Consider the following 19,459-nt stretch of genomic DNA (forward strand, 5'->3'; position numbering starts at 1 on the left):
GCTATAAAACTAATCTTGTAAAATCAGAGGAGGCTGGTATAGTGAAAAATCATGAACTGAATCAATTCAGTAATCTCCATACAGACAATCTAGGTTGCTGCTCTCAAGTTCCGATGTTACCAGCCACCATTTCTTAGATTAAAAAGAACAATCTACTGTCAGTTCTTGATAGTTTGTAATTTTTATTTTCCCAGGTTGTCTGTCTGTCTACTACCGATTCGAATGGGGCCATATTTCCATATGAAATAGCCTTGTGATATTCTTTGCAAATAAAAGCCTAAGAATGTAGTGGGACAATGGATATACTTTTACCTCTTCTGTAAATGAAAGCTTATTTATGATATATACCGGTTTGACACTTGATGCAAACAATCACTTCATGCTTTGTCAGCTGCTGTCCAGCCTCTAATTTGCCTTCTGTATTGTAGTTCAAGAAACAGCCCTCTTGTTCAGTACCTTAGTACTTAGTACTGTAGTACCTTAGTACTGTGGTAGAAATAATTTTCACCAAAATGTGCACAAAGTCTTTTAGTCCAGTACCCAGTGCATTGCCATTAGTCGAACTGGGCACAATGTCTAAGCCCTGTTTCCTGTACTGAGCTCCTCTTTCAATGCAAGGATTAATCTATAGTGTTAATTTTGCAAATCCCAAACTGGCTGGCAGTCTCTTCACAGATTCTTTACCTCACAATGTTTAGTTTACGGGGGGTATATTTACACTGCTGTTCTTAGTAACAAATGTATTTTAGATTTTTTGGGTACAGAATTTAGAATTATTTCAGCTGGCATTTCCTTAGGGGGGAAAAAAAATAAAGGAGTATAGAATGAAACAGTTTCCCTTGGGCCAAATTCAGGCACCTCTCATGGTCATCAGCTACATTATAGACTGTGGTTCATAAACATGTAAAGCTGTCTTTGCTGTTGGTACCCGTGTAGAAGGTTATTTCAAGAAGGTATTTCATTTTTTCATGGCCAAAAAATTTCTCTTTTCACTCTTCAATCCATTCCTAGCTAATGGATACAAATTTTCCCTGTGCCAGTACTGTTCTCTAGTTTAAGTTTTCTTCTTCTAGTATTTACCCTTCTGATGTGTATATAGAAAGCACTCATATCCTTTTTTTTATTAGTCTAAATATGCCAGTCTGTCTCAATCTTGCAGAATAGACTCTGTTCTCTTGATCATCCTCATGGTCCTTCATGGCACCTGCTGTAGTTTGAGTAATCTTTCTTGAAACTGGACTATTCAGCGTGTTTTGGTGTGACCCAAGAGATATTGTGCAAAGTTGAATCATATACCAGTTTCAAAATCAGCATTTCTAAATGAGAAGCAAAATTCAGAAGAGTTAATTTGATCAGGCTGTGGAACGCTATTCTAAATGATGTCTTAACTGTGTCATGTATTTCATTTTTCAGAGGAAGGTGCAGCTGAGAATTACAGTTGCCTTTCCAAAAGCTACTTCATATATAGGTGGTTTAAATCACTGTGGTAGCGCTCTACTTGGATCTTTTTCATGGTTGGTCTGATTCCAACTTAGTTCTGAAGAGCACAGCTTTGTGTTTACGAGCACTTTGCTTGGCTATGTGTCATCTCCTTTGGGTTTCCTTAGAGTTGCTCTGTATTTACAATAAGGCCTTTGTATTTGCAAAGCCTCTTAACTTGATAGTAACAGATTTCATTAGCAGTTGCATGCTTCTGAGAAGGTAGTAATAAAGAGGATGAGCCCCAAACCAGTGGTTGAGTAGCTCTGATAGAAAACGGTCCCAGCCAAAGAGTTCCCCATTAAATACAGGCAGTTGTCCCATCTGGTTAGCCAGTTTCTTCTCCTGTGTAGCCTACATTGCTTCCAGTGGTCTGGTATGTAAGGTGCTTTATAAAACCAGATTTGCTTCATCTGAAAATTTCTGTTTCAATTTCTGTCTGCCTTTGATAAACACATCTTGTGTGTTGTCATCTAGGCATGTCGTTCGTAATCTAGAAGACTCATGAAAATGCAGAACTTTTCCTTCAGTTCTTTCTCCTTCCCTCGCTCACCACTGTGGATACTAGGCAGTTCATATCCAAATCCCGAACCTTTCACATCAATTATCTCCAATAATTAGTCCACTTTATTTCTTTTTTTTTCCATTTTAAGATCAAATCCTTTAGTTACAAACCTGCTTTGTTTCAGTTGTGATGAAATGAAATCTAATGTTTGAGTCAACAAAGAATAAAACTGTATTAAGAAATTTAAGTAGCCTTGCATAGTTTTAAAAATAAAAGGGGTTAATGGGAAATCCAATTTCATTTTGAAATTTGAATATGAAAAAATGTGGAGTCTGTCATAAATTTAATTTTATAAATTAAAATTAGCTTACAACATTCTGATTATTGTACAGTTTTAAACAGATGAATGACTAGCAGGTTTTGAGTAGCATTTATCAGTGATACATCCAGTAATACGAGGATTATATACCTGGATTCCCTGTGGATCATTACTACTCTTCATACTCTTCTGCATTTTTCTCAAAGGACTTTGAATTTCCTGCCATTTTTCTATTAATAAGTGGCAGCTAAAAGTATAGACCAACTAGTAAAACTAGTATCAAGAAGTAATATTAGTAACATTAATCAAGCTATTGATGTAAAAATGTATTGAGTCTCAATATTTCCATTGTTAGCTTGGGAAATGAAATTTAAATAATTTTGAAATTTTGAAAATCTAACATCAGCTTTCAGAAGGATTGCGATATTTCTGGATCTGGGATTTCTTGCTCGCTTGCGGAGGTTTTATAGTACTATGATTCTTTTATATAACTACCAGAGCTTTCTCCTTGGTCTGATACACTCTGTCATAGCAAATAAAGGTTTTTTACTTGCTTCCTAATTTAAATTTTGTCAGAAAGGACAAATCTTCTAGATTTGAGCACCCTGGTGTCATCTGAATCTAGAAGCATTTTTTTTTCAGATCCATGGGTTGGTTTGTTGAGGGGGGGGGGGTTGTTGATTGGTGGTTCTGTTTTGGGGTGGTTTTTTTTAACTGTACTCTTGAATCTTGCCTGTGTTTCACAAACAGCATATGAAGAACCTGAGTTTGGGCCTGTGTTTGGGGCCAGTCTAGATTCAACCACAGGCCAGGTTTTTTTTTTCTTAGGTTACACACTGTGATTCTTGCTTGTAATATGACGGGCAATTCATCATTTGGGAGCCAGTTAAAATACGTCCTGTTTTGGCAATGTCCTGTTACTCATTGCAGAATTCATTTAATTCATTAGTGCTGCACAGCTTATGCTTTTAATAAAATATATGACAATAAATTTTATTGCCAAATAATTATTTCTTTTATAATGTCTGCTAAAAATTAGCAAATCTTCATCAGTAGAGTCTAAGAGTACATTTTCCATGTATGACATAAATCCATGAATTAATGTCTTCAGAGCAGCTGGTCATTTTCTGTGGATTAATGACCTGCAGGGATGAGTTACTAATTCAAGATAATCACCTAGCAGTCCTCACTGGCCATTCATTCTAAGGAAATGTCAAGAGCAAGCGTGGCTAATGTAGGATAAAATAATGTAAAATATATTGCTGAATGTCTAACTTACAATAGCAGTAATACTGATAGCTCTCAGAAGCATTTGTGTGCATGCAAACAGTGTGTTATGGTGTTGGTAATTGTTAGGGGAAAAAACTGTATGGGAAAACAGTTGTACTGAACAGGAAGCTCTTCAGACTTTATTAGATTTTTGGTTTTATGTAATGTGATCTCAGTATAGTGTTCTCTTTTTCCAACTGGTGTGTTAGAAGTTCAAATGTAGTTAATGCACCTTCTGATTATTTTTTTTTAAACTGTCAAAGACATCAGTAATGGAAACTTTGATATTAGTATCATTCAGTAATATAAATATAAATGCATTTAATTTTCATTTTCTGTACAAACATTTTTCAAAATAATTTTTCCATTAGCCAGTTCAAGGGGAATCCCTTTTTTAGTGCATGCTTCAGCAGGCAGTTGTCACAGTTCTAGGGTTTTTCTAGTGTCTGAATAGAAACTGTAATTTTCAGATAGCCTTACAAGGTAATGAGCACAAGATCTTATTTCAGGAATCTGAAGGAGCATCGCTGCCTCTCCTTAAGTAATGGAATCTGTTCATTCTGAAATTGTTAGAAATTTGGTGTATAGGAGGATTGCATTAATATCTGTCACCAGTTGAGGCCTCTGGGAATTGGCATAATGCAGAATACATTACAAATGTATGTAGTTGACCCAATAGCATCCCTGTTAGCATGCTTATGAAGCAAGGGTGAATCTTTCTAAATAAATTGTGTGAAGTATTTGTATAAAGAGATAACTGTAGATTATTGTATACTTTATGGAAAATAATCTAATTTATGTAAAAATCTTTTCTCACTCATCTCTCATGCAGCAGAGTGGATCAGACCCACTATTAAAACAAATTGTTCATTCAGGCAGAGATTTGTTAGAAATATTGGTACCACCATCCATTGCTTGTCACCAAGATAAAGAGGAAACAATTTTACTTCTATTAAATGGTTTCATGTTTATAAAACATTATATATTTTATGGGGTCAAAATAGTTTGTGCAGGGACAGAAAGATTTCCTTTACTTGCTGGGACCCTCCTGTTCATTGGTTATATTCTCTAGTAATATGGTGACCAGACTGATTATTCACAAGAGGAGAGCCATAATTAATGTCTGTTTCAAACATTTTTGTATATATTTAACAGAACAGGATAATCATGTAACTTTTGTATTAAGGAGAGTATATTTCTGCTGAGCACTATGGGGGCTAGCTAGTTTCTTATTCTGGTCTTCTACTCTAAGGACAGTTGCTGCTACCTCCGTAAATGTATTGAGGTGATTTTACAGAATGATTAGGCAAGGCTTATCTGTTTTGCCTAGTAACTTAGGAAACTAGAGTAAATGTTTTTGAGTAGTTATTTTAATTTTTCTAAGAAGTAACCCTTGTTATATAGTGTAGCAGCTCTTCAGACTCCTTGTTTGAAGCAATAAGCATTATCCTTAATCTGCATATTTCTTATATTTATTTTGACTTTAAACATAGAATTTAAAAAATACTTTTCAAAAGCCCATTCAGAATCTTAGCCTGTCTTGTCCTAGCCTCTGATAGCTTTGTACTAATTCTGTCTCCATTTTTTCACAAAGACAACGGAAGTAAACAGAGCAAGTCTGTAAAAGTGAACTAAAATGCAAAGCATGTCTGCATAGGCAGTGAGGTGAAGCAGTTACTATGGAGCCAACAGACTCAGCTTCCAAATATCAGCCTTGGCTTTCTTAAGTTATAGATCCTTCATCCAGTGCTAGATTTTCTTCACAAAGTTTAGCATCTTTTAAGTGAAACTGTGCAGCACACAGGATGTTACACAGAACAGTTAGAACAGGCACGACTCAAGTCTGACAAAATTAGGAAATGCAAGGATAGCCTATCAGTGTGAAGAATATGGTTCAAACTGTGTTTTTGCTTTAATATCGTAATTTTAAATAACTGTTTCCAAAGTATTGACTCACCATGGTTTGACCCCAGCTGGCCACTAAGCACCACAGAGCGACTCGCTGGCTTCCTGCGGGTGACCACCCAGTGGGGTGGGGACGAGAATTGGGGAAAAAGGTAAAGCCCATGGGTTGAGATTAAAATGGTTTAATAATTGAAATAAAGTAAAAGGCAATTATGATGATAATAAGAATTGTAGTGAAAAGAGAGATAACAAAAAGAGATGAGTAAGACCTGAGAAAAACACGTGATGCACAGTACAACTGCTCACCACCCACTGACCGATGCCCAGCCAGTCCCTGAGCAGCGACTGGCAGCTCCTGGTCAACTCCCCGCAGTTTCTCGACTGAGCATGATGTTGTATGATACGGAGTATCCCTTTGGTTATTTTGGGTCAGCTGTCCTGGCAATGTCCCCTCCTGGCTTTTTGTGCACCTCCTCACTGGCAGAGCACGGGAAATCAGTCCTTGACTTAGGGTAAGCATTACTTAACATCAACTAAAACAGTGTGTTATCAGCATTATTCTTATACTAAATCCAAACCACAGCACTGTACCAGCTACCAGGAAGAAGATTAACTCTATCCCAGCCAAAACCAGAACACGACTTAAATATGAGTAGTGACTTTATGCATAAATAATCATTTAAATGGGACAAGATTTTCAGAAGGTCCTGTGCTACCAGGCTCCCAAGTTGTCTGAAGCACTTTCTTTGAAACTTCCTGATGTATTTTCCTTCTGATTGTACAATTTTTCCCAGTCTGTTTCATAATGTTTAACCAGGCCTTTCTTTGTTCCTAGAACTGGGCAAGCAAGGTATCATCACCAGAGGGTTTTCATTGGAGCATGTGCCTACAAAAGGTGTAATTTTTCCTACTTTAAATAATGCGTGGTCTGGTAGTCAAATCATGAGGAAGCTTTCCCTGACTATTTTGCAGTTATCAAAAACCTTACAGAAAATATTAGCTACGCGTTTAGACTTACGCCTAACAACAGGCGAGCCCTAAAAATATGGTTACAGTTGCATGGGGAATGGTTTGGAAAAGTCTGTATGAAAAAAGAATTGAGTTCACCTTGGAATTAGCTGTTAAAGTATTAAACAAAACAGTGTTTACCACATTGAAAGCCTTTGGCAAAAGACTGAAAGTAATGTCCCAGTCCCCGAGTTCACTGTTTTGTTATCCCTATCAAGCTTGGGTTTATATGTATTAAGGTCCATTTTAAGATTAATTTATTTGATTACTTCCATTATATTTATTAGAAATTAAAAAAAAAATCCTTCTCCCCTACTGTTTACTTGTGTGATGACATTAGGAAAATATTGTGGTTTAACCCCAGCCAGCAACTATGCCCTGCACAGCCACTCGCTCACTCCACCACCCGCACACACCCCCGTGGGATGGGGGAGAGAATCAGAAGAGTAAAAGTGAGAGAACATGTGGGTTGACATAAAGACAGCTTAATAGATAAAGGAAAAACTGTGTGCATAAGTAAAGCAAAATGAGAAATTCCTTCACTGCTTCCCATGGGCAGGCAGGTGTTCAGCCATCTCCAGGAAAGCAGGGCTCCATCGTGCATTAATGGTTACTTGAGAAGACAAATGCCATGGTGCCGAACATCCCCCCCGCCTCCGCTCTTCCTTCTTTCCCCAGTGTTATATGCTGAGCATGACATCATATGGTTTGGGAGATCTTTGGTCAGCGGGGGTCAGCTGCCATGGCTGTGTCCCCTACCAACTTGTTGTGCACTCCTAATCTGCTCGGGGGTGGGGTGGGACGAGGAACAGAAAAGGCCTTGATTTAGATTAAGCACTGCTCAGCAACAACAAAAACATCTGTGTTACCAACACTGATTCCAGCACAAATCTAAACCATAGCCCCCTACTAGCTACTATGAAGAAAATTAACTCTACGCCAGCCAAAACCAGGACAGAAAGTTATATGCTCTTTTTCAGCACTTATTTGCGTTAACATTCCTAGTATAGCACTTTGTGTTTGTTGTACTGCCAGCAAAATAAGTTGGCTCAAGCGTGGTTTTGAGTGGTTTTGCAAAGTTCAGCATATAAAGAAATGTCTGCTACCTGCCAGAGCACTAACTGCAGCAGCACAGGAGGATGCAGAAGGGAAGGGGTGACTCATGTATATTTGGGAAGTGAAAAAGAGAGTTTGCAATTGGATTGAGAACTAGCTACATGAGAAGGGATGGTAAAATGTAGGGAAAGCCAGACAAAAGTCAGACACGAATGGGAGAACAGAGAGAATGAGGGATTTGTGCTAGCTGTTTGCCAAACACTGAGTCCTGAGTCAGAATTCAGGACAATTGTACATTTTTGAGGATGTTGGTCAGCATTTTAGTCAGTTGAAGAGTTCTTTTGAGTTACCCTTTCAGTTACAGATTCCAAGGCATTAATTGCATGTGGAAAATGCATGTCTGCATTTTCCACAAGACTTGTACTGAATGGACAAAATCCAATTTTTACGAAGGTTTTTTAAATGTAATTTCAGTTTGCAGCTAAAATAATGTGCATTTCTGATTTGTACAATATTTCTTTAAATGCAGTAGAACCTTAGGAAAATTGGAGGAGGACAGGGGGTCAACTCATCCAGCCTCCTGTTCAAAGCAGGATAAACCTCAAAGTTAGGTCAGGTTGCTCAAGGCCTTGCCCAGTTGGGTTTTGAAAATACTCAAGGATGGAGATTCCACAGCTTCTCTGGCTTTTACTCTGCACTCATTTTGAAAGGGTTTGGCTGTGTCTTCTTCCCCTTTAGGTAGTGGAGAACTCTGATTAGATTCCTCTTTGGCTTTCTTTTTCCAGGTTAAGCAAACTCAGTTCGCTGCATCTCTTCTCATACGTTACGTGCTTCAGCCCCCAAACCCTCCTCTTGTTTTTTTTTAGTGTATGTATTCCAGTTTTTCAGTGCCTTGTTAACTGGGTGTCCAAAGCTGTGCACAGTGTTCCCGGTTTGACCTTGTGAGTGCTGAATAAAAGGGGATAATCACTTCACTTGACCTACTGATTTTGCTTTTAGCCTAAGTGTATGTTGATAATCTGGTAGTTTATCTAATACATAGTTCATATTGTCTCTTTTTCTGTGTGTCCACACACAGTACTATACTATAGCAATATATCTAATAATACAGATGAAAGGAGGGACATTTGAGGACATTCCAGTCTGTCAAAAAGGAACTGATAAATTTGCTAGGAACTGGAAAGGTTTAGGGTTGCACGTAAAGTCAGCATTGCTTTATACAATTCAAATTGCAGCTGAAGGTTGTAGTATAATTAAAATACTAGTTTATATCAACAAGATTTTTACTCTGTTGCGTGTGATATAAAGGCGCTTTTTTGTTTGCAGTGTTTTGTTTATATGAAGTCTTTAGGAGATCAGATTTGGGCTACGCTAGAATGGTCCATATATGCTTTTCAATTACAAGTTTTTTTCTGAAAATATATTCCATAAAATAGATAATGGGCATAAAGAATGCAATGATAGGCATACATTTTGAACAGTGCGTTCTGTTTGTGCACTTTGCGCATCTTGCTAATGTTGGCATTTGCTGATTGCTATACTTACAATCATTCTAAAATGCATTATTGTGTAAATACGATTTATTCATGAAAAAAAAGTCAGATACATGAAACTTCCCCACAGTCATTCCGTAGAGTATGCAGTGCAGGTTATTGCTACTATAACTAGTTTTCCTAATCTTTTCAGTGATTTGTATATTTTCCCCCATAATATATCATAACTATCCACTTTCCTGTCTTTCTAAGAAGTATTTTACTAACGTTTGCTTTTGTTTGTTCCCCAGCCATGAATGTCTTTCAGTCTATGGCTTGAGTCTAGATTACTACTCTTGGTTTGTCATCCTCCCTCCTGCAGAAGCATGCTGGGAAGGTCCTAATTCTACCATCATACTACCTGAAAAATTTAAATGTTAAGATTGAGAGATAGGTGGATCAAAGACAAGAGGTTGTACAAAGAAAACAGAACATTTGAAATTGAATGGACTTAGAAAATTAATTACTTCCTTCTGAAAATAGTCAAACAAGAATTCGGGTTTTGACTAACAGGCACCTCTGTACCCATAGATCAGATAAATTGGCCTTCTTTACTTCCAGGTGTTTAACTGCTTGAAACTTTAAAGTGGCAAAGGTCATAGAAAGTAATACAGAAAAGGAAGCTATTCTGTTCGTCACCAAGACATTCCATACTGCTACTAATCATTCAGTTTTTAGGTTATATTGCATTTTGGTCAATGTATTTTCATAAACATCTTATAAAAGCTGAGTGCTTACAGTAAGACTTCTAATTGGTAACACACACACACACACAAAAGATACCAAATTAAGCAGTTCTCCAAAACAAATTGGCAGACTAAATACAGAGGAACTCAGAGCAAGGATCAGTGAAGTTTCTTGAGATCTTGGTATATCTAATGTACGAAACTGCAGAGTTAATCACTTGGAATTGTATTCAGTGTTTCAAGGACAAGCATGAAGAAGGATATGTCATGATTTCTTACAATTACTTTTTAAAACATTTAGATGTGGCTTGCATATTTCTGTATTGCTAGTTTAATATATTTCTTGGGAAGGACTTTTTGTCCAGTTCTGTGAGGATCCAGGAGTAATTCAGAATCAGAAAGGTTAGTTTCTGTTTTTTAATCTTAGAACTGGAAAATCCTTTGTTGTTTTACCTTTTTCATAGAATTAGTGCATGGGAAGTCATTGCAACTAATTTTAAAACTTGTGAAATATTTTTCCACAAGAATTTCAGCCTTTGATGTAATTAGCTCTAAGGTTTCTGAAGCGGCAGATTTAAACAAATTATTGCAGTATTTCCTTCATTGACTTCTTAATAGTCTGATTCAACTAATGTTATTTACTGCTTGAGTAGTTGATCATTGTAAGCAAAGAGCAATATGATGAACATCCTTGTTTAATAGAATAAGCTGGTTTGAAGCACAGTAGTGATTGGGATGTGGTTGTTATCAATCTGTTTGGAGGGGAAGAAAAAAAATCAGTTGCCTCTCTTATTGAGTCCTGCTTCTAACTTTCCAAAAATTACGTGTATCTGTATAAATGCTAGAAGTTACGTTAAAGGTGTCTAAACTGAACATTATTATGAATGGATATTTACTGTCATTTCAATAAACCTAAATTGGAGAATGTTTAAATATGGAAATCCTTGCACAAAGCTGTTAGATATCATCACAATACACATTTGGGGTGTGTAGGTGTGTGTACTTTACCTCCCTTTGATCTTTTATTTTTCCATATTAAAAAAACACTGTAGTATTCTAGTAAGTACATACCCCCTACCTTTTAATAACACTAATTTTCTTGTGGTGAAGCAGTTACGTTTAATGAAATCATATTGACGAGATCAGTGGAAATTATTTGGTAAGCATGTTTTTAGTCTAGGATTTAAAGAAAAAAGTAAGCATCACAAAGATAACTATTAAGATTTTAGATTAAGATTCATGGGGAATTATATCAAGAACAAAAACATCCTTGTATTTAGTTTTCTCTGTAGAAGCTAATTTAAACATAAGCAAAGGATAATAGGCCCTGAAGAGACCATTCATTTTAGCAGTGTTTTGAGCAAAATGGACAGTGTCCAGAAGGAGTTCAAAGAGCTGTTTGTAGGTTGAAATGAAAGCTTAATTTAAATTTAAAAAAAAAAAAAAACCAAACCAAAAAAACCCCCAAAACTCAAAAATCTCAGCTCAGTAATCGTGTTTTTACTTATTTATCTAGCACAGCTGTAGTTACAAGGAGTTTCTGTAAAATGTTTGTCAAGTCCTAAACCTTTTTTATTCTAAGCTATTCCTGAGTAGAGTTGCTTTTATTTATTGTTCCTGTAATGGGATGGTCAGGTATATGATACAGGGAGTTCAGGGAGCTTTAGTATTCAGGGAGCTTTTGCATAATACTTATTGCAGTCAATATTCTGTTTCTTTCGTATTTTACATATTTTCTTTGTATACATTTTGAATAACTATAAAGGTCTTAATCTGTGGTATTGATAATTTGTTCATCTTAAATTTTGCCTTTATAACTGCTTGGTTTTTAAGGCATTCCCAATATAGAAAGTCCTATTGAATTCGAAGTCCAAAGTATGTTTGTTTCTTAGGTGGAGTGAAGATCATTTTATTTCCAGGAGGTGCTGAACAAACTTTTGGAGATTTGCTGGTTGTCTGAATGCTTCTTAGACTTACTGTCAGTCTTACTGATGCTTACTAGTCCTAAAGTATTTTATCCCAGCCTCATCATCTATGGTTTTGACAAGTTGCTAGCAAAAGATGTCTTTCCTCATTTCCAGACTTAAAAGAGTAATCTATGTTCCTGTTGGTTTTGGGCTGAATTCTGATCTTCAGACAAGTTATGGAAGCCTCACATTCCCAGAGCCTGACCTTCATAGGGGACCTGAATCATCCTGATACCTGATGAAAGGACAATACCGAAGAGCTCAGGCAACCTAGGAGATTTCTCAAATGCATTGATGACAGCTTCCTGGCACAGTGGATGGAGGAGCCAGTAAAGAAAGGTGCTTTGCTGGACCTGATGGTTATGAAGCATAAGTAACTGATCAGGGACATGAAGTTAAATAAACCATGAGATGATGGAGTTCAAGATCGTAAGAGAAAAGAGCTGGGGGAAAAAACAGGACTACAGCCCTGGATTTCAGGAGAGCATACTTTATCCTCTCCAGAGCTCTGCTTAGAAGAATCTTATGGGCTATGGCCTTGAAGGGAGGTGGGGTCCAGCAGAGCTGGTTGATACTCAGTGGTCACTTCCTCCAAGAAGGGACTGTCCCAATTAGTAGGAAATCAAGCAAAGATGGTACGGATGGACAAGCAAGAAGGAGGTCCTAACTGAACTCAGACATAAAAAGGAAGTGTACAAAAGGTGGAAGCAGGAGGGCAGATGACCCAGGAGGAGTATAGATCTTCTGACCAATCTTGCAGAGACAGGGTTAGGAAGGCAAAAGCTGGCCTGAAGTTGAATTTGGAGAAGGATGTGAAGGGCAACAACAAAGAATTATGAAAGTAAATAAACAGCAAATGGCCAGGAAAAACATGGGTCCACTACTGGATAAGGCGGTGGAGCTGGTGACAAATGACATAGAAAAGGCCAAGGTGTTTAATGCTGCCTTTTGTCTCAGTCCTTACCAGTAAAAACAGCTTTCAGGAATCCCAGACCCCTGAACCTAGAGGGAAAGTTTGGTACAACCAGGATGTACAGTAGGTGGAAGAGAACCAGGTTAGGGAGCAGTTAAACAAACTGGTCCTAAATTCATAGGGCCTGATGGGTTGCACCCATGAGTGGCGATGGAGCTGGCTGATGCCATTGCGAGATGGCTCTTGATTGTCTTTAAATGATCATGGTGATAGGGAGAGGCTGGGGGAGCAAACACCATTCCTTTCTTCAGGAAGGGCAAGAAGAAAGCTCTGGGGAACTACAGGGCAGTTGATCTCATCCCAGTCCCTTAGGAGTTGATGGAGGAAATCCTCCTGGAAAGTATTTCCAGAGTCATGAAGGACAAGGTGATCCTGAGTAGTCAATATGGATTTACAAAGGGGAACTCCTGATTGACCAGCATTCTGCAACGAGGCGACTAGCTTGGTGGACAAATAGAAAGCAGTGGATGTTGTTTACCTCAGCTTCAGTAAAGCCTTTGACACTTACCGCCCATAACATCATAGACAAGCTGACAAAACATGGGTTAGGGAAGTAGACAGGTGGATTACAAACTAGCTGAATGACCAGGCCCAGAAGTTTGTGATCAGTGTACAAAGTCCAGTTGGAAGCAAGTCACTAGAGCTGTACCCCAGGGGTCAATACTGGGTCCAGGACTATTTCACATCTTCATTAATGACCTGGATGATGGGACAGAGTGTGCCTGCAGGAAGTCTGCAGATGGTACAAACCTGGGAAGAATGGCTGGTACGCAAGACAGTTGGGCTGTCACTCAGAGGGACCTAAACAGCCTGGACAAATCTCATGAAGTTCAACACGGGGAAGGGCAGAGTCCTGTATCTGGAGAGGAATAACGCCATGCGGCAACCCACGTTGGGGACTGACTGGTTATAAAGCAGCTTGGCAGAGAAGGACCTTGGGGTCCTGGTGGACAAGCTGAACATGAGCCAGCAATGCACCCTTGTGGCAAGGGCGGCCAACAGCATCCTGGGCTGCACTGAGAACAGCGTTGCCGGCAGGTCAAGGGAGGTGATCCTTCCTCTCTGCCCTGCTGAGGCCACATCTGGACTACTGGGGTCAGTTCCCCAGTACAGGAGACACATGAGCATACTGGAGCAAGTCCAGCACAGCGCCATAAAGATGATTAAGGGACTGGAGCATCTCTCATTTGAGGAGAAACTGGGAGAGCTGGGACTTGTTCAGCCTAGAGAAGGCTCTAGGGAAATCTTACTAATGTGTATGAATAAAGGATGGGAGGGAATGAAGATGAGGAGCTGTACTGTTCCCAGCAGTGCCTGCTGGCGGGACAAAAGACCGTGGCACAAATGAAAACACATGAAATTCCATCTGATCACAAGAAAATTTTTTACTGTGAGATTGGTCAAACGCTGAAACAGGTTGCTTGGAGAGGTTTTGGAGCCTCCATTTTGTGGTGATACTCAAAACTTGAGCAGATGTGGCCTTGGGCAGTGTGCGGTGGCTGACTCTGCTTGAGCAGGGGGATTGGACAAGATGAGCTCTATAGGTCCCTTCCAACCTAAATGATTTTTTCCAGGTCTGAGACCAAGGCTATAGCATCCTATGTAATGACTGTCCTTATAAAGTAGTGTTGGCCAAACTTAGGTCTTGTGATATTATTGTTATTAATTATTATTGTTGTTGTTGTTCTTATTATTAAGAATCTGTAGGTATTGATCTGGATTTTGTTACAGAATATATCCTTGTAATACCAGTAATAAACATTTTGAGATGCAGGCTTTTTGATTAAGAAATTGTCAGTATGGGTTATCTGTCTTACCTAAAACGTCTTCACAAGATGAAGTCATAACCTCTTCAGATATTCTAGTGAACGCTGCTGTTTCGGTCTACCTCTTCTATACAATGCTCTCGACAGCAGAACTGACCCACAGACCCAGGAGCTGCTTTGACAGTGTCCATGAGCCCAGGAAGCCTAACTGCGCAGCTGCTGCATAGTACAAACAGAACAGTTGCACAAAAGGTGGAAATCAATGTTTGTTTGATTTAATTGATTTTGTACATTCGTGCTAATATTAGTTTAGTTTATAGTTGCAGTTTCTTTTATGACCATATTTTATGTATAGTACTAACATTCATAATTATTTTTAATTTACAGGATGGAGGTCTGCTTCTAAATAATCCTTCTGCACTGGCAGTTCATGAGTGCAAGTGTCTCTGGCCAAATGTTCCATTGCAATGTCTAATATCGCTGGGCACTGGTCGATACGAAAGCGAGGGAAAGACCAATGTCACATACACCAGTTTGAAAGCCAAACTCACAAATGTTATCAGCAGTGCAACTGATACAGAAGGTTGGTGTCTTAAGATATGTTTGTATTGTGACTGGTTTGTATGTTTCCCAGGAAAACAGTTCCAATTCAGAGAGCAATCTGCTACCTTTTGTCTTTCCCCTTCTCTCTACCTGCCCCCTTGAAACAAACAGTCTCTTTGTAACTCATTATATATAGTCGATGTTTTAGTACCAGTATTACAGGTTTTCTGGAGATGATAATATGAATGGGTTTCTTAGCCTTATCTCCGTGAATCTTCATCTTTGCTGTGTTGCTGCTAAGCTCTTTTAGTTTGAGTTCTCAGCTGTTAATAGGAGGTTGATGACAGGTATACAAAAGTTAAAAAGCTAGCCTTAAATTTATCAGAATGACAATGACAATCCAACAGGATTTATACAAAGTGATACGTGTTTTACCTGTGCTTCAGGATAAACGCATACTCAGGAATTAATTTCAATAGAAGAATCATATTTTCTTATATTCGTTTTTTTCCCATAAACAGGAATGCCTAATAGTTAATATACAGCGCTGATTGCTTTTCAACAGCTGCAGAAGTATTTTAGTTCTGTTCTTTTCTATATGTGCTTTTATACATGTACTTTTCTATGGACTTGACTGTATCTGCCAATGGATCTGTCACAACTTCCATTGCTGTCAGGAGGAGCCAAGCATGTGTTTTCCAAAATAAACTCTGTTCCTAGGATGGGAGTGCATTGGAACGCTGTCACTAGCAGTTTACATCTATTTTGTTGTTATAAACAGGAAATACTGATCTGCAGATGCTTCCCCCCCCAGCCCAAAGGAAACTGGTACTGTAAAAAGCTAAGGAACAAGAAATACTGTTACAGTCTAGATCCCTTGCTGCATGATCTCTGTCAACTGACCATCATTAGTAAAGAAAAAGCTAGATTTTGGGCTGCCTTTGGTTTTTGCACGGTTGTGGAAAGGCAGTGGGAATTGTGGGAAGGAGAGATGTGCTGTCCACTTTCTATCAAGGGAATAAAAATTTCATTACAGCCAAAAACTCAGGCAAGAAATTTGATGAGGGAAAGGAGGAAAGGAAAGTTCATTGTGGAGACCAAAGGAGAGGGAATGGAAAGTGGGTGGAGTAGACTTGAGCAAATGCGAAGTTGCATTACAAAGTAAAAAGCGGACAGTATTAAATAGGGCAAGAAACACTGGATGTGGTGAGACAAGAAGAGACACAGTTGAGTAATTTACAGGAGGAGGAACCAAGGAGAGCAGATTTGAGGTTAACAAGAATTTTTTGCTGTGGTCTTACCCATGATATTTTTTTCACTTTAAAATTTTTGTATGACAGTAGATGTTTAAAAGAACGGAGGAGTGTGGTCAGAATGCAAAGAAGATGGAAGTAAAAAGAGAATGAAAGACGAAGGAAGTAATGGAAATGGGATTTTAAGGGAGCCAACAAAGAGAGAGATCTGAAAGGAGAGAGAAAATGGGTTATGAAAGAGGAAAAAAGGAAGAGAGGAACATGCAAATCCATTACATAACTAGTACAACAATAAACTAATGGATCTGTTGTAATTTAACTTGAATATTTTAAATTAATGTTAAATTCAACCCCAAAATCTGTCATAATGTATAAAATACGAATTAGTTGCAAACAAAATAAAGCTTTAAACCTACATATTTTTTACTGCAGTCTTTGAGATTAGAGGATAATATATAGCTGTCGTTTTCATAATACCTGCTTCAGTTAGTACCGAGTGTAGCAAATCATGGGTATCCTGAATGGGGGAATATGTAAATTACATTCCTGTTCTTCAGAATGCACTCTCGCTTTTAAATGAATGGAATGTACATGTAGTTAAAAACATGGATAGCTGCAAAGCCTTCTTAATTGTCATACCAGTGAGGTTGTCTTAGAACAAAAGGTGAAGCTCTTCCAGAGTAAACAGAGCTATGAGGTCATTTGCAATCTTCCTAATGAGAAAGGGTTTTTGATAAGGCAATGGTGGAACATTTACTCAGGAAAGCAGCACTTATTTACACTTCCTGTGTCACTCCAGAGCACTTGTTGTTCAGAGACTGTAGGACTTCCTTGTCTGTCTGATGTAAATGTAGCTGTTGCCTTCATTTGTTTCCAATACAGAAGTTCACACCATGCTGGATGCACTGTTACCGCCAGATACTTATTTCAGATTTAACCCTCTTATGAATGAAGACATACCTCTGGATGAAAGTCGTAAAGAGAAACTCAATCAGCTGCAGACAGATGGAATTCGTTATTTAGAACGAAATGAAGATAAACTGAGAAAAGCTGCAAAAATATTAATACAAGAAAAAACAACTTTGCAGAGACTTCAGGACTGGATAAGATTAAAGGCTGACATGTATGAAGGCCTTCCATTTCTTTCCAAATTGTGAATACGTAATGCATGAAAGGTGATAAATGTAAATCTTGTTCCAGAAAATCCATTCAATACTTTAAAGGAAGAATGTTTATTGGGGGTAAATAACATCTTCGGAAAGCTATCAGAATTCGGAGAAAGCAATTCAAGATGGCTGTTTTGTGCACACTTACTGATACAAGGTTTTATGGTGTTAATTTTTTTTTTTAACTTCACAGATCTTAACTGTCGGTCTACTTAAATTTGTTAGAAGTCTGTTTGTAAAACTGAAAATTATGCAAACAATTGTGGTATGCATTTTTGGATGTATGTACCATAATTATGGTGGCAGTAAAACTTTATTTATCAACTACCAGACTTACACAAAATTAACAAAAAATAAAATCCTTATTCACTTTAGCGTAGGCGATATACCTGCTAGGCTCTTACATAGGCAGTGTGTTTAACAGAAATGTAACGTTCTTACAAAAACTTTGCCTGTGTTAATTGCACTTTTACATTTGAAAGATAACATCTAAATTCTTTTTTTATTTTATTGGGTTTTGTACATAACGATATTGAGATGTTTGAATGACTATAAATGGCATATTAAATTATCAAAAGTAACTGTAGGACCTGCTGCTGCCTTTTTTTTTGGGGGGGTGTGTGTGTGCAGATAACTTCAGATTGGTTCATTCATTATTTGAAAATAATCTTAAGCCCCAAAACTTCACTTGAGCAGCTATTCTGGACACAGGATAAAGGAAATAAAACTTAGAAATAGTTCACATTGAGTGAGAAGCTTACTATAGAAGGTTCGGTTTTGGGTGCCAAACTTAAGATGTCTCTAGTGAAAAAAATAAGCAGTTGATACATGAAATAATAAATCATGCATTTCCTTATGTCTCCTGCTTTTCATATATGCATTCTCTTGGAATTACCTTAAAGTTGTGAAGTTAACATTTAGAGATTACTACAACCTTACTGCTCATTCCTCTGCAACTTTTTGCTTATGTCGAGAAGGGTTGTATGGTAAGTTATGACGATATAGTATGTCAGTGAAACAACATTTTCAAGAACGGGAAGGTACACAAGTTCTTCAAAACAGTATGACTGCAGTGAAGTTTGAGTTAGACACAGCTGCTGTCACATGTTGAGCATGTTCCCATTAATAAGATTGTTTGACAGGTTTCTGGGTGAGTTTTTACCTCTTCATAGGCAGCTACAATACGTGAAAATATTTACTAGATAAAATGTCCAGTTTCACAAAAAAAACCCAGTGTATTTGGCACTTTGACTTTGGGGACTAATCACCTGCCATTGCATTATCTACTGAAAATAACATTTACTTTGATAGTCACCTTCTGTACTTGTCCTAAAATAGTGAAAATTTTATTAGGCTGCCTTTAGGAAAGAAACTTTGAGGAAGAGAGCTGAGATCCTTTGTTATCTTAGGAGTTGCTACGTAGTATTCTGTGACTGTGCAAGAAAAGATTTGATATGGGCTGCTCTTTTTTCAGTCTGATGGATTTAAAATTTTTATGTCATTTTTACCCCGGTGACCATACTTTTGTGGTACTCCCTCTGTTCTCTGGCATGTTTTTGCCAGTGAAGCTAGTAAGTGTCATAAGCTGTAGCCTTCAAGTTTTTAGATTGTTCCCGAAGAGAAATGGAGAGAAAGAAGTTAAAAAGCTACAGCAATTTAAAGCTAAGTGAAAGAATGCATGTTGGTCATTTCCACCACCACCACCCCCTCTGTTTTTTTTAAATTATGAACACCAGAAGTAATTTCTTGAACAGGGCACTAATACTAAAAAGGAGTTTTATGGTCTTGGTGCAGCTGTACTTCCTACAAACTTCCCTTCTTCATTCCAACTATTAAGAACTAAGTAAAAGAATAAGAAGAGATCAAGCCTTTCCTATCGGTGTGAGATAGTTTAAGCATATAACAAAGAAACTTCACCATTATTCTGATCAAGGCACCTTGTATAGAGTTAAGCTGTGTTGCCAGCAAAATAGACAATATGGGATAGTCTGCTGGAACAACACACGTAATAATACTTTTTCCCCTGGCAAAG

The 19,459-nt window shown here is 38.0% G+C and overlaps 1 protein-coding gene across 8 annotated transcripts in view; it reads left to right on the forward strand.

Annotated features, from left to right (window-relative positions):
• Positions 1-18,013, forward strand: part of PNPLA8 (patatin like domain 8, phospholipase A2) — a 42,462-nt gene extending 24,449 nt beyond the window's left edge. For 4 of the 8 annotated variants that reach the window (XM_080392119.1, XM_080392122.1, XM_080392121.1 and 1 more), the window contains 2 exons: positions 14,853-15,048; positions 17,144-18,013. In XM_080392119.1, the coding sequence (XP_080248245.1) occupies positions 14,853-15,048; positions 17,144-17,418 (471 nt within the window). In that variant the 3' untranslated portion in view covers positions 17,419-18,013. The other 4 variants (XR_013928910.1, XM_080392126.1, XM_080392127.1 and 1 more) reach the window with 4 other exon arrangements.
• Positions 18,014-19,459: the final 1,446 nt, after the last annotated feature.

Source organism: Falco punctatus (assembly GCF_963210335.1).
Source record: "Falco punctatus genome assembly, chromosome: 6".
Classification (NCBI taxonomy): Eukaryota; Metazoa; Chordata; class Aves; order Falconiformes; family Falconidae; genus Falco; species Falco punctatus.